This window comes from Gorilla gorilla, chromosome 9 (assembly GCF_029281585.2).
Source record: "Gorilla gorilla gorilla isolate KB3781 chromosome 9, NHGRI_mGorGor1-v2.1_pri, whole genome shotgun sequence".
Lineage (NCBI taxonomy): Eukaryota > Metazoa > Chordata > Mammalia > Primates > Hominidae > Gorilla > Gorilla gorilla.
The window spans coordinates 83169392-83184092 of NC_073233.2; the positions used below are offsets into that span (position 1 = coordinate 83169392).

At 53.5% G+C, this 14701-nt stretch overlaps 1 protein-coding gene across 3 annotated transcripts in view; it reads right to left on the reverse strand.

The window, feature by feature from the left end:
• Positions 1-14701, reverse strand: part of ARRB1 (arrestin beta 1) — a 91615-nt gene that overhangs the window by 18857 nt on the left and 58057 nt on the right. For all 3 annotated transcript variants that reach the window (XM_004051821.5, XM_004051822.5, XM_019037256.4), the window contains exons 2-7: positions 11466-11496; positions 8803-8863; positions 5246-5290; positions 4304-4500; positions 2979-3038; positions 2098-2165 (exon numbers count right to left, since the gene is read on the reverse strand). In XM_004051821.5, the coding sequence (XP_004051869.1) occupies positions 2098-2165; positions 2979-3038; positions 4304-4500; positions 5246-5290; positions 8803-8863; positions 11466-11496 (462 nt within the window). The remainder of the gene's footprint in view (positions 1-2097; positions 2166-2978; positions 3039-4303; positions 4501-5245; positions 5291-8802; positions 8864-11465; positions 11497-14701) is intronic.

The following is a 14701-nucleotide window of genomic DNA, read 5'->3' on the forward strand; positions in this document are numbered from 1 at the left end:
AGCAGGATGCTGAAACAGGGACTACATTTTTCACCTCCTGCTTCCCTATGTCACCAAATAGGTAACATTGTCACTTCCTGCCTCCCTATGTCACCATACACAAATAGTGTCCCTCTGTCATCTATTTTGGTGACATAGGACACTATTTGTGTAAGTTCTTTAAGGACAGAAATTTGTGTCTAAGGTGTTCACAGCTGTACTCTCAGCACCTATGACTGTGCCTGCCATATAATAAACACCTGCCAGATATCTATTATGTAAAACTATGCAGAGGGGACAGCGGTCTCAAGAAGAAATGGGGCTTGGGGAGGCGTTGGGGTTCAGAGAGGAGGTGTGGATTCAGTCAGGGGGATGCAAGCCAGTGAAGGGGACAAGCCCAGGGAGGGGAGAAGGCCCATGGATGAGACTGGCTCCATGAAGATTACAGGGGATCAGGGAGCAAATGAGGATCTGGTGAGGGAGGAGGACTTGGTGAGGCCATCTCTGTGGCATGCTGGGAATGCCGGCATCTCCGTTGCTCAGATAAGCTGCCTCCATTGCCTGTAACCAGGGAGCCAGGGTCAAACTCCCAGCTCTCCTCTTACTAACTATGTGGCCCTGGGTACATTAACCTCTCTCTGCCTCTGTTCCCTAATCTGTAAAGGGTGATGACAGAAGGACCTACCTCTTTTTTTCCTTTTTTAATTTTTATTTATTTATTTATTTTGAGATGGAGTCTCACTCTGTTGCCCAGGCTGGAGTGCAGTGGCGCAATCTCAGCTCACTATAACCTCTGCCTCCCAGGTTCAAGCAATTCTCCTGCCTCGGCCTTCTGAGTAACTGGGATTACAGGCATATGCCACCACACCTGCCTAATTTTTGTATTTTCAATAGAGATGGGGTTTCACCATGTTGGCCAGGCTGGTCTGGAACTCCTGGCCTCAAGTAATACGCCTGCCTTCGGCCTTCCAGAGCTCTGGGATTACAGGTGTGAGCCACCGCGCCCAGCCAGGACGTACTTCTTAGAGCTGCTGTGAGGATTAAATTAGTTCATACAGCCCAGCACTGTAAATGGTGTCTGGCACCTAATCAGCCCTTGATACATGATAGCTTCTATATCATCATTATTAGTAACTCCTTGGTGTGGATTTTAAATGTCCCATTGGTGGTAGGGTGAGAGGGGTGGCTCTCGATGTCACCTCCTCTTTCTTGTGCTTACCAAGCCTCCTCCCACATCCCACAGCACCCTTCCTTTTCCCTGGTCTCAGGTCTTAAGAGTAAAAGGGAGACAGAAGCAAGGGAGAAAAGTCCCATCTCCCCACACACAGCTGCCAGGGCTGCAGATGCAAATGCATGCAATACACCCTATAGCCACCAGGTGGCAAACTCAGCCCACGCCCTAAAAAGGCTGCTGTGCCCTCAGCCAACCTCCTCTGGGAACAGTGCCTCTGGATGCAGGAACATCAGCGTCGAGGGCCCACCAGCTATTCCAGGAGGCAGACAGAGAGAGCACAGCCCGACCCAGGAGGGGCAGGCATGAGACATCCGGGCCAGCTGTTTCTGGCTGCCAGCCTGGGCTCTCTGTCTGCCCGGGCTGTGCTTCTCCAGAGAACGCTTCCCCTCTCTTAGATGTGGGCCGACCTCCCTGTCACTCTCCCCTGGATGGGTTCACTATCTCCACTTCCTCCTCACTTAGAAGCTGCCATTGACACACACTCCACTCCTGCTGAACGCCTCCCAGGAGGAAAACTGGAAAATGGGGATGGTCAGGAAACAGCCTGCTCACTGTTTAACACAATCTGAATTTAGGGTTTTTCCAAAACAAATTAAAAAGACATGCAGTCTGGAGGGGATGAAATGAGAGGCAGGGAGATGAGGGAGGAAGCTGCCACAATGGTGCAAAGGAGAAGATGCTGCAGCCTGAACCCGGGCAGTGGAAGCCACCTCCCCAAGGAAGCCCTCCGTGACCTCCCAGCTTCCAGAGTGCCCTTCCAAGGCTGGAATGTGCGCCCCTCCTCACACACTTCCAGGTATTGTTACTTATCTCCTCTTGGACTTTGCCCATCCTGTCTCCCTCCCTCACCCAGCAGGCGGCCCACACCCTGGCATCCTACTCACCGCTTGTGGATCTTCTCCTCCAAATTCTCCGCGCAGAAGGCTTTGACTTCATAGTCCACACCGCAAGCCTGTGGGGAAGGGGTCACTGACCACAGGGCCTTGGAGAAGCAGGGTCCCCAGTACATAGCCAGCCCACCTCTCATTTTACAAACGAGGACACTGGACAGGAACACCAAGCTCCCACAGCCCAGCCTTTCTTGGTCTGGAAGAAGCAGGGGAACGCCCCTGTGCTCAGCCCCAATGCTGTGCTGCCTCCTCCATCTGACATGGGACATCCCAAACCACCCAAACGGGGCTCTGCTCTTTGGATTCCTGCCTCAGTCTGGGTGGCCATCCTCATCCAGGCAGCTGCCCAGAAACAGCAACAGGCACCTGAGCAGACTAGGGGCGCCTACTACTATGTGCGGCCCTGGGTGGCTTCTCTGGTATCCCTCTAACAAGACAAGGAGGCACGTGCTGTTATCTCCATCTTGCAGATGAGGAAGCTGGGCTCAAAGGTCTGGAGCTAGTGGTGTCACTTCTCTCCAACCCTCAGTTTCCCCATCTGTGAAATGGGGATGATTGCACTTTGATTCCAGGTTGCCAGGGGTTACATGAGGTCAGGTGTAGGTCCTCAGAACACTTTGGTCCTGTTGCAGCCAATGCCACCCAGGAGAGCCTCCGGACCCATCACTGAATGGGAGAGTGAGGCTGACCCCGTACCTGCTGCCCTGTCTGAAGAGAGACTGGTTGTCCAAGGTGGGACCAGCTTAGCCTAGACACAAAGACTGTTCAACAGGGAGAGTGGTCCTGTGTGTCCAGCACCTCCCAGGGAGAAAGCCAGGGACCTGGGGACATGAGACTCCTGGAGCCAGAGAGATAGTCCCCTTGGGGTGACCTACCTTCCCCGTGTCTTCGGGCCCCGGCTGCAGTGTCACAGAGCATGGAAGGTTTGGAGGGATCTGTCAAGAAGAGGACAGAACGAGCCACCTGTCACATCCACCACTGTCCTGTCTCATGTATTGCAGCCCAGACACTCCCATACACCCATCAGACCAAGGGCCCCAGGGGACAGGCCATGTCTATCCCATCAGACCATGCCAAGCCATGCCCCATCTAAAACTCTTTAGATAAAGAGTTTTCTTTATCTAAAGGGTTTGGCCCAGCCCAGTCCTCACAGCAATAGTTTAAATAGATCTTTCTATGATGTCTACTGTGGTTGGCAAAATAATGTTCCCCAAAGATGTCCACACCCTAATCCCCCAAACCTGGGAACTTAATGACAAAAGTGACTTTGCAGATCCAATTAAGGCCTTGAGATGGGGACCGTATCCTGGATGATTTTGGTGGGCCTAGTATAATCACAAGAGTCCTTAGAAGTGGAAGCAGGGGGCAGAAATGTCTGAGCCACAGTGATGGGATGTACAAAACACTCAACGGCCACCGCTGGCTTTGACGATGGAGGAAGGCACTGTGAGCCAAGGAAAGCAATGCTGGAAAAGGTGGACGCTCCCCGAGGGCCTCCAGAGGAGCCAGCCCTGCCACGCCTCCATGGTAGCCCACTGAGACCTGTTTTGGGACTTCTGACCTCCAGAGCTGTAAGCTCATACATCTGTGTTGTTTTAATTGCTGCCGAGTTTGTGGCAATCTGTTTCAGCAGCCATAGGGAGCTAACATGTCTACGTGGAAAAGGTGACTCCATGACCCTCTCCACTCTCTCAGCCTCCAAGAAAGGGAGAGACCACACTGAATCTCAGAATCAGAGAGCCTAAGAAACTTGAGATTTTGAAATCCAGCATCTTAAAGTCTCTGATTTGAAAGGTGGTGGGGCAGACAGATCACCTACTTGCCATCCCTCTCTTGCGAGCTGGGTTGCTGCCGGGCAAGTGGGGAGCTGATCTGAGCGGGAAACACCTTGCAGTGATTCAGGGGACAGAAAGGGCTCTTTCTTTCTCTGAAGCCCCTTAGCACCCCCTTTCTCCCACCAATGACCTGGCCTCAGAAGGGTCTGAGGAGTAGCCCAAAGGTACAGGTGACAAACCCCAGCAGGGGCTGGAGAAGAGACACTTACCAGGTAACACAGGTGACAGTGCCCCAGGTCCCAGCATACACTGGGAAACTGGGTGGCAGGGAGCAGCTGACCCTCACCGCCCTCTTATGCCCACCCCAGAGGGCTTCCTAGAGGCGGCGTTTCTGGAATGGGGCCCCAGGGATGGCAGTTCCTGACCTCAAAGGTGAAAGGGTAAGCGTGCTCGCCCAGCTTCTTGATGAGGCGCTCCTGCAGCCGCGTCAGGGGCTTCTTGTCCTCGGGGGCTGGTGGGAACGACTGTACGTTGGCCACAAACAGGTCCTTGCGAAAGGTCAGGCCCAGGACATCCAGGTCCTCCCGGCCATAGCGGAAGGCGCAGGTCAGTGTCACATAGACTGTGGGGAGCGAGGAGCACTGAGGAGCGGCCTGGGAGAGCAGCAAGCGAGCCCCCCAGAGTGCCGGCAGCAGCCCTGGGACGGGCCCCACTGGAGGCCCCAGGCCTGTCCCAAGCTCTGTGGGGATGGCTGCACTGTCTCCACCAGGAGGGCTGGTAGTGAGTACCGGAAGGATGCCATGGCCTGGCCCCTGGGAGGAGGAAGGGGCTGCCTGCTGAGCCAGCTCTGTCCTTCCCCCTCCCACCTCTCCCCAGGGCATATGTGGAGGGGTATGGAAACGGTCTGACCGGCTTGGTGGGGGCTGGAGTAGTCTGGCAGGCCTGGGGTGGGGGTAGGGGACCTGGGGAAGGAGCAGGGAGTTGTGGGGGCAGGGCAAGTGCTGGGTGGTATCTGGACGGCAAGGGTCTTGTCACAGCTCAGTCTGCACTCTTGTCTTCCTGCGCATTGATACTGCCCCGGTATCAATGTTCTGTTCTGTTAAAGAAGAACCTACTCCTGCCCTGCTGGCATCCCCAGCCTTGCCACAGTCATGACATATTGATGTGAAAGTGCTCAGGGCATGGGGAAACCTCCCAAAGTAGGCTTCGGGCAGGGCCATCCCAGGCTGGAGGAGGCAAGGGCATCTGTGGGGGTATTTGTTGGGGCTTTCAGGGGAACCAGTGGGGATGGGCAGGGAGTTCCTATGCTAGAGGTCCGGGGGGAAGAGGAGGCCCTTGACAGGCTGGGGATGGGGGCCACAGCCTACCTCTCCGCTCTTTGAGATACTCAGGATCCACCAGGACCACACCATCTGGGGAAACAACAGAGAGTAAGCAGCCTCTCCCAACCTGGTCTCCCAAACCTCTGTGCCCCCAACACCAGCCCAAGCCCAGATCCAACCATCTGTTCATCTAAAATCATTCCGAGAAAAATGGAAAGGCCGGCACCTAGAGGGTGGCACTGCCCACCTCCGCCATGCTCCACCCTTCCCCCATCCCAGGCCAGTATAACAGACCCAGCTGGTGACTTTAGGCAGGTTAGAGACCATTTCTGTTTCTTCATCTGTTAGTAAGAATAATAACATAGGTCCGAAACTCCTAGAACCAGGTATTCTTTGGAATTCAGAAATTGCGAAGTATAGAGAGGCAAAATGGGCCGGGCATGGTGGGTCATGCCCATAATCCCAACACTTTGGGAGGCTGAGGTGGGCGGATCACTTGAGGCCAAGAGTTCAAGACCAGCCTGGCCAACATGGTGAAACCTCATCTCTACTATAAATACAAAAATAGCTGGGCATGGTGGCGGGCGCCTGTAGTTCCAGCTACTCGGGAGACTGAAGCAAGAGAATCACTTGAACCTGGGAGGCAGAGGCTGCAGTGAGCTGAGATCATCCCACTGCACTCCAGCCTGGGCAACAGAGCGAGACTCTGTCTCAAAATAAAATAAAATAAAATAGGCAAAATGGTACATGTTCCATATATTCTGTAATGACCTCTGCAAGATCTGTACCCTATTATTAAAGCCATTAATACCTCTGTAGGAAAACACAAATATTCTCACCAAGAGGCTAAATCAGGCATAAATAGCCTCGCATCAGTTTGGGTCAGGTTTGCCAGTAAATGAATTCTGCATTAAACTTGGAAGCAATGTTAGGTTTTCAGAGCTTGGGCTTGGCACATGTGGATTGGGGGTTGTGATCTGCGGTGCCTCCCTCATGGGGCTCCCGTGACGACTGAACGGGTACATGTGTGAATGTGCATATGTGTACAGCGCTTAGACAGTGCCGAGCACTCGAGAGCACTCTGCAGATTGTGGAAGGCACCTCAGTGCCCTGAGGCCTGCCCGCGGGGGCAGAGTCCAGCTGGACACAAAGGACATCTCTGCTCAGCACCCCAGGAGGCCAGAAACACTGGCTCAGGGTCACCCCCTTGGCTGACATCCCCTGTCTATCTTTGGCCAAACCTTTCTTTCCTCTCTCTCTCCCCCTACCCTCTAACCCATTGTCACTCCATTGCTGGTGGAAGAGGAGGGCCAGGATGGATCATCAGTGTCCTGTTGGGCAGGCCAGTGGGCTTGGACTTGCGTGCAGGTTTGGTGGGGAACCGGTAAGCATAGGGAGGGTGTGATCAGATCAAGCCAAATGGCAGGGTCACTATGGGAGAAGAATCTCTCACAGTGAGTCCCTGATCAGCTCTGCACAGTGCCCCAGAGTTCTCGGGGATACCAGGCCTCACAAGGGGCCTGGCACAAAGGGGGTGCTCTGTGAACACCTGCTGAACAGCTCTCAGGGTGCCTGCATGTGTTGGGGGCTGGTTTCCTGCCCCTGTCCTCTCCCAGTCTCTGGGCCACCTCTGCTGCTGTCCTTAGTAGGCCAGTGGGCATGGACAACCCTGGCCTCAGAGGGCCCACCGGAAATGACAACATGAAGCAGCCACAGGTGAACACCAGGATGCCTGCTCCCGGCCTCTGAGAGGCCACCTCAGGGAGAAGATGCCAATGGCAAAGGGACACTGAGCTTCAGAAGACACCAAACAGCATCCCAGGCAGAGTTGGAGGGGAGAATTGGGGGTGTTCTGCTCTAGGCCATGAAGGGCTCTGCTGACAGCCCCCTGGCCCTGGGAGCCCAGGGTCCCCAGGTCTTCCTCCTGGTGAGCTGAAGCCTGCAGCCGGGCTCGCTTCCTTGGCTCAGGAACCACACAAATCACTCCTGCCCTGGACCCAGGACAGCCCACAGGGACATGATGGGAAAGGCCATACTAGGCCTCACTTTGATTTGCTCATCCTTTTTTTTTTTTTTTTTTTCTGAGCCAGAGTCTTGCTCTGTCACCCAGGCTGGAGTGTGGTGGCATGATCTCCCTCACTGCAACTCTGCCTCCTGGGTTCAAGCGATTCTCGTGCCTCAGCCACCCCAGTAGCAGGGAATACAGATGCATGCCACCATGCTCGGCTATTTTTTTTTTTCTGTATTTTTTAGTAGAGATGATATTTCACCATGTGGGCCAGGCTGGTCTCAAACTCCTGACCTTGGATGATCCGCCTCCCAAAGTGCTGGGATTACAGGCGTGAGCCACCACGCCCAGCTGGTTTGCTCATCTTTAAAAAATCATTGAACCTCTTTGGACCTCACTGTGCCCATTTATAAAATAGGAGTAATTTTAGGCTTCCCTCTCACAAACAGACATGAGAAGAGGCCATGAGACCAAGGCTCTTCCAATGACAGCAGTCTCTTAATCAGGGTGATTCTGCCCCCAAAGGAGACACTTTGGCAATGAATAAATACTTTTTTTTTTTTTTTTGAGATGGAGTCTCACTCTGTTGACTGGGCAACAGTAGTGCAATCTCAGCTCACTGCAACCTCCATCTCCCAGGTTCAAACGATTCTCCCACCGCAGCCTCCCAAGTAGCTGGGATTACAGGTGCCCACCGTCATGCCCAGCTAATTTTTGTATTTTTAATAGAGACAGAGTTTCACCATGTTAGCCAGGTTGGTCTTGAACTCCTGACCTCAAGTGATCCTCCCGCCTCGGCCTCCCAAAATGCTGGGATTACAGGCGTGAGCCACCGCACTTGGCCTAAAGACATTTTTAGTTGGCCTAACTGGAGCGTGAGGTACTCTGGGCATCGAATGAGTAGAGACCAGGGATGTGGCTATCCAGCCTATAACACACAGGACAGGCCACACCAACAAAGAACTATCCAATCCAAAACGTCAAGCATGCAGAAATTGCAAAACCCTGAACTTGAACAAGAACTTGGAAGGTGCCTTCAGCCGCAGCCCAGCTTCTAGCAGGACCCCCATGTACATGAGGACAGCCCCCATTTCACAAGTCCTAAGAAGGGTTCTCCCTGTGTCTCCCACTCTTTGCCATCACAAGGAAGCAGAACAAAGAGTTTTGCAGACTCTGCCAGGTTTGAACCGGGCTCCTCTATCTACTCACTCTGTGACCTGGAGTAAGTCACTGAGCCACTGTGTGCCTCATTCTCCTTGTCTGTAAAGCAGGGACAGTCATCATAGCCACCCCCACTGTCTGCTACATGACACGCCTTATAGTAAGTGTCAGTGTCTGTCGTCATCACCCTCACCCTTCTTACCATCATCAGGACGTCTTCCCTGATTCTCACCTCAGTCCTTCCCACAGTCTCTTCTTGCAGTCCTCACTTGAGTGGGAAAGTAGCTGCTCAGTAAATGCTTGCTGCCTGAAGCAGGAAGCCATTCACCCCCGTTCTTGGCACCGGGCCCCTCTAGGGAGCTGAGAGCTATTTCTGGGAGGCTTGGCCAGTCCCATCTTCCCCCAGCCCTCCTCTCGCCCTCCAGGGACTCACCCACAGGGTCCACGAGGTCAATGTGGTCCACAAAGTCCCGCTTTCCCAGGTAGACGGTGAGCTGAGGAGGAGAGGCATAGGGGGTGTTAGCAGCTGCAGGCCCAGAGGACACAGGACCCTGTCTTGGAGGAAACCCTGTGGGCAGCCTCTGAAACTCCAGACCCATCCCTAACCCTTATCAAAATCCTAACTGGACTTGGGCCTTCACCCCAGCCCTAATACCAAGATTCGCAAACCCCTGTAAAATCTTAAAAGCACCACTTCCTCCCAAAACCCTTGAAGGAGTCATTATTGTTCCTGTTTTACAGATGAGGACACGGAGGCCCGGAGAGATCTTCATGCCAAGCACCACTGCCGGTGGAGCAGCAGCGGCAGAGAAGCCGGGTGAGTGGGAGTGTGGGCCTTTCAGAGGGTGAGAGCCCCCAGGCAGGCGGGAGCGCTGAGCCCTCAGAGGCTCTGAACGCGGGCCGCGCTGTGTTCTTCAGTTGCTCCTTCTCCCATGCAGCCAGGCGGGGATCCACTGATACGAGGACTCGTTTCCTTTTTCTTAAATAATTTTTTTTTCGAGATGGAATTTTGCTCTTGTTGCCCGGCCTGGAGTGCAACGGTGCGATCTCAGATCCCTGCAACCTCCGCCTCCCGGGTTCAGGCGATTCTCCTGCCTCAGCCTCCTGAGTAGCTGGGATTACAGGCATGCACCACCACACGCAGCTAATTTTTGCATTTTTAGTAGAGATGGGGTTTCACCATGTTGGTCAGGCTGGTCTCAAACTCCTGACCTCAGGTGATCAGCCTGCCTCAGCCTCTCAAAGTGTTGGGATTACAGGCGTGAGCCACCGTGCCCGGCCTAATTAATTTTTTAAATTGAGTTAAAAGTATATGTTATTTATCATGTACAACACAATGTTTTAAAATAGATATACATTGTGGAAAGGTGACATCCAGCTAATGAACAAATGCACCGCCTCACACAGTTAGCAGTTCTGTGTGTGACGACTTGCCTTCTGAGGCACTGAGGGTTTGGGGGCTCACGCCCCACTCAGTAGCCAGCCGGGAGGGAAAAACCCCGAGACAGAATTCCAGCGGCTAAACCAGATCCAGAGCGTCACCCTGATGTGTGCTGTTCCTCAACAACCCTTCAATCCTTGTGACTCGATCGCCATCATTATTTCTCAAGTCCGTACCTCTCCATCCCCACAGCCACTCCTGCCTAGACCACCACACCAGCCCCTTGCTGCTCACTCGCTGAGAGCCTGCTCTCCTCCTTAGCTAGACTAGTCACCCTAAAATGCAAATCTTTCTTTTTTTTTTTTGAGATGGGGTCTCCCTCTGTCGCCCAGGCTGGAGTGCAGTGGTGCAATTTCAGCTCACTGCAACCTCTACCTCCCGGGTTAAAGTGATCCTCACACCTCAGCCTCCCAAATAGCTGGATCTACAGGCATGCACCACCATGCCTGGCTAATTTTTGTATTTTTAGTGGAGACAGGGTTTCAAACTCCTGACCTCAAGTGATCCACCCACTTTGGCCTCCCAAAGTGCTGGGATTATAGGTGTGAGCCACTGTGCCCAGCCCTAAAATTCAAATCTAACCATGCTACTGCCACCTGAAACCCATTAGTGGTTCCTCAGTGTCCAAAAATAAGGATGACAAATGGGTTTCATTCCAAGTGCCAACTCTGATCTACCGGTGGGGAGAGGGGACGGGGAGCTGTCTCGGATCTGGGCTGAGAAGGAATCTAAGATGAAACCCTGGTGCAGCAGGGAAGGGCAATGGTGACTGATGTTATCTACTGTGGGCACAGAAGAGAGATGTGGAAGCAAACGTGGTGCTATTTGCCAACCCAGGCCAGCTCATAAGCCAAGCCACAGTGTTCCCGTGACCAGCCCTGCAGCCTCTCAGCCTCAGCCTCCCTCTTGGCACTCTGAACTCAGCTGCTTAAGATTCCCACAGTTCCTATGCTTTTATGTCCCGCCTACAATGCTGTTTTCACCTTGCCTTGCTGGAAATGCATCCCTCCTAGAAGCTGCCGCTGCCCACCAGGCTGGGTCCTGCAGCCCCAATGGCCCCGTATCTCCCGCCTGCCACTTCATGCTGAAATGATGGATTTCTGTGTCTGCCTCTGCCATCTGGCTGTGAGAGGCACAGACTGTGCCTCATTCATCTCAGTACACCCTGCCCCTGCCCCTGTCCCCGCCGGCTCAGCGCAGACCTGGTGTGGAATGGTGTCAGTAATGTCTACCTGCTGAACTGAGGGGGAAGCAGGATGGCGTCTGGGCCTACAAGGAGAAAGCAAGGAAGCCAGGCCCTGGGAGCTGCCCTGGCTAAGGAGGTGACGCTAGGGTCCTCTCACAGCAGGGCACTCACTCCCCCACGGCCCTCGGCACTTACCACTGAAGTCTCTCTACGACAGGCCGTCTCTCCCTATACCAGAGCTCAGGGGAGCTGTGCTTCCCCACTCTGAAAGTTTCCTGAGTGTGTCCCTCCCCCTTCAACTGACAGCTCCGAGAGAGAGAGCTGTGTCACCCCTAAGACGGGGAGCAGCACCTGCCCCCTCCCACAGAGGTGTGCATTTCAGGGGACATGCCGTTTCCTCTGCTTCCCAAGAGAAAATGACCAGAGTGTGAGGTCAGGGAGGCGCTGGGCGCAGCTGTTACAGACTCACCTTTCCATTTGGACTGGCCTTCTTGAACACTCTGTGGAGAGAAAGAGAGGTCAGGCCAGGGTTCGCGTATCCTGCCCAGGCACAAGCTCCTGCGGGCCACCTTGAGGCAGGACTGGGGACCAGGGCTGGAGTGACTGACAGGCACCATGCAGGCTTGAGATCCGAACAGTGCCCATGTAATCCGCTCTTACCATCTCCACTTGTAAGCCTCCACGATAGCCATTAGAGCTCTCCTGGGCTACGCAACAGCTGCCTTGCAGTCAGGTCTTTGCAGGGCAGGCTGCGGGAGTCTCCAAGTGCAAGTTTTCCGAGCTCATGTGAGGAAAAGCCTGGCATGCTGTAAGGTCTGTGTGATCTACCGTCACCTCCCGGTGTCACCTCCTACTACTCTCCCTCACCCATCTCCAGCCACATCTACCCCCGGCTGGTCCTCAAGCACACCAGGGCGATTCCCACCTCGGGGACAGTTCTCTTCTGGGAGGCTCTCCCCGAGACATCTGCATGCTCAACCCCACTGTGCCTCCGGGGCCTGAAGTCCCTCTCTTGCTCTACTTCTTCTTTTTCCATAGCACTCATCACTTTCTTTTTTGAGACAAGGTTTCACTCTGTCACTCAGGCTGGAGTGCAGTGGCGTGATCTCAGCTCACTGCTTCAATCTCTGCCTCCTGGGCTCAAACGATCCTCCTGCTCAGCCTCTCAAGTCACTGGGACCACAGGCACATGCCACCACCCTGGGCTAATTTTTATTTTTTGTTTTCTTGTTTTGTTCTGTTTTTTGGTAGAAATGGGGTTTCACCAAATTGCTCAGCTGTTCTCAGACTCCTGGACTCAAGCGATCTGCCCACCTCGACTTCCAAAGTGCTGAGATTACAGGCGTGAGCCACCACGCCCAACCAACACCTACCACTTTCGAATGTACACATATTTTGCTTGTTTATGATGTGTCTACTCTGCTAATATGTCACTCCACAAGGGCAGGGATCTTTGTCTCTCTTATCCACAGATGCATCTATCCCAAGCACCCAGAACAGCACTGCAATCATTGTTTAATAAATGATGGGACCAGGAACGGTGGCTCATGCCTGTAATCCCAGCATTTTGGGAGGCCGAGGAGGTCAGGAGTTCAAGACCAGCCTGACTAATGTGGTGAAACCCCATCTCTACTAAAAATGCAAAAACTAGCTGGGCATGGTGGTGGGCGCTTGTAATCCCAGCTACTTGGGAGGCTGAGGTAGAATTGCCTGAACCCAGAAGACGGAGGTTGCAGTGAGCCAAGATCATGCCACTGCACTCCAGCCTGGGCGACAGAGCAAGACTCAGTCTCAAAAACAAACAAACAAAAATTGATGAATGGCAGGTAGCAAACACTCAATAAACATTAGTTGAACAGGTGAATGAATGAATGAGTGAAGGAATCAACTGCCTTACTTCACAGAAACTGAAGCCCAGGAAAGGCAGAGAATAAGCCATGGTCACCCAGCTGGATAAGGAATCAGGTTGAGATGTAGTCCATGACTCCCAAAAAGTGGAACTCACTTGCCTTCCGTATCTCCTCCTGCCCTCTCCCCCGAGCTGGGTCTTGGAGCCTGAGACCCCCTTCCCTAGCTGCCAACAGCTAGCTCCAGGATCTCTCAAAGTAATTGTTGGGAGGGAGAGAAGAAAATTGAAAGACAGAGACAGAGACCGCGAGATAAGAGAGGGGGTTGGGGAAGAGAGGGGAGGATAGGGACACAGGCCCTGGACGGGCGAAAATAAAAGATGGAATAAGAGAGGCTAAAACAGCCATGGACAGAGGGGTAGGGCAGGAACACATGAGGCTGAGAGGGCTTCCTGCCACCCAGTCCTCCCCAAGGAGCACAGGGTCCAGCAGGCACCAGGGTGGGCAGGACAGTGAGGCCCGCCATGGCACATGGACAGCCACTCCTGCCTCCTTCCAGAAGAGAAGGCGAGTGGGTGGTGGCTCTGCGCTGCATCGATAGCCCTGGCCCTGCCCACCCCCACCTCTCACTTCTGGGCTGGCAGGAACCACTGATGAGTGTGAGCACGGCTTGCTAAGAAGCCTGGCACATCCCGCCCCACCTCCCCTGGGAGCCCTGGGCTTTTCTCCTGCTCATAAATATTTATTTATTTATTTATTTATTTTTATTTTTTTGAGATGGAGTCTTGCTCTGTTGCCCAGGCTGGAGCGCAGTGGCATGATCTCAGCTCACTGCAACCTCCATCCCCCACGTTCAAGTGATTCTTGTGCCTCAGCCTCCCCTGTAGCTAGGATTACAGGCGTGCACCACCAGGCCAGGCTAATTTTTGTATTTTTAGTAGAGATGGGGTTTCTCCATGTTGGCCAGGCTGGTCTCAAACTCCTTACCTCAAGTGACCCTCCCACCTCCAGCCTCCCAAAGTGCTGAGATTACAGGCGTGAGCCACCGCGTCTAACTTCCTTCTCATAAATATTTATTAGTGTTCAGAATGTGAAGATGCCACAGTCAGCTGGGGTGTGATAATTGCTAAAGTGAGGAAAAATACAGATCACAAGGTTTGAAGCAGCAGCTCCCAAGCTGGGGCCGGACGTGCAGAGAAGACCAGAGAAGTGGCACCGGCCACAAGGGACTCCACCTGCTTCCAGAAGCCTCGGGAGCCCATGGTCTGAGGGAAAGGAGAGGCCACAAGTGCCTGCGGCCACAAACAACTGAGTCAGGGAAAACCATTCCAGGGACTGCTGGAAGGAGTGAGACACCCTGGTCAGGCTGGAAGGGGCAACTTAAGAAGGGAGGGAGAGAAGACAGAACTTTGTTGAGTGGCTAATTATTTCTCATAATAGCTCTGTGAAATGGGGATTATCATCCTCATTTTACAGGTAATTAGCTCAAGGCTCAGAGAGACGCAGTAATTTCCCCAAGAACACACAGCAAGCCAGGGGCTCGGTCAGGATTCAGACCCAATTCTATCTGCCTGCCTCCAGAAGCTGGGTGCTTCATATCCAACCCGGCTGTTTTCCTAAACCGGGTGTTGTCATCAACATCGGGAATAACAATAAAGAGGAGAAATGAGGAGAGGAGAGGGGCAAGGGGCAGAGTGAGAGTGGCCAGGGTAGGAAGTGTGGCCAGCAGTGGGGAATGACCTGCTGCTAACCTTGTCAGCACCAGGACCACCTCCTTCAGGAAGCAGGACTCTGATGGCTTCCTCAAACAACAGCAGCAGCCACCACATTCCCCAAGAGCATGCCATGCTCTAGACAT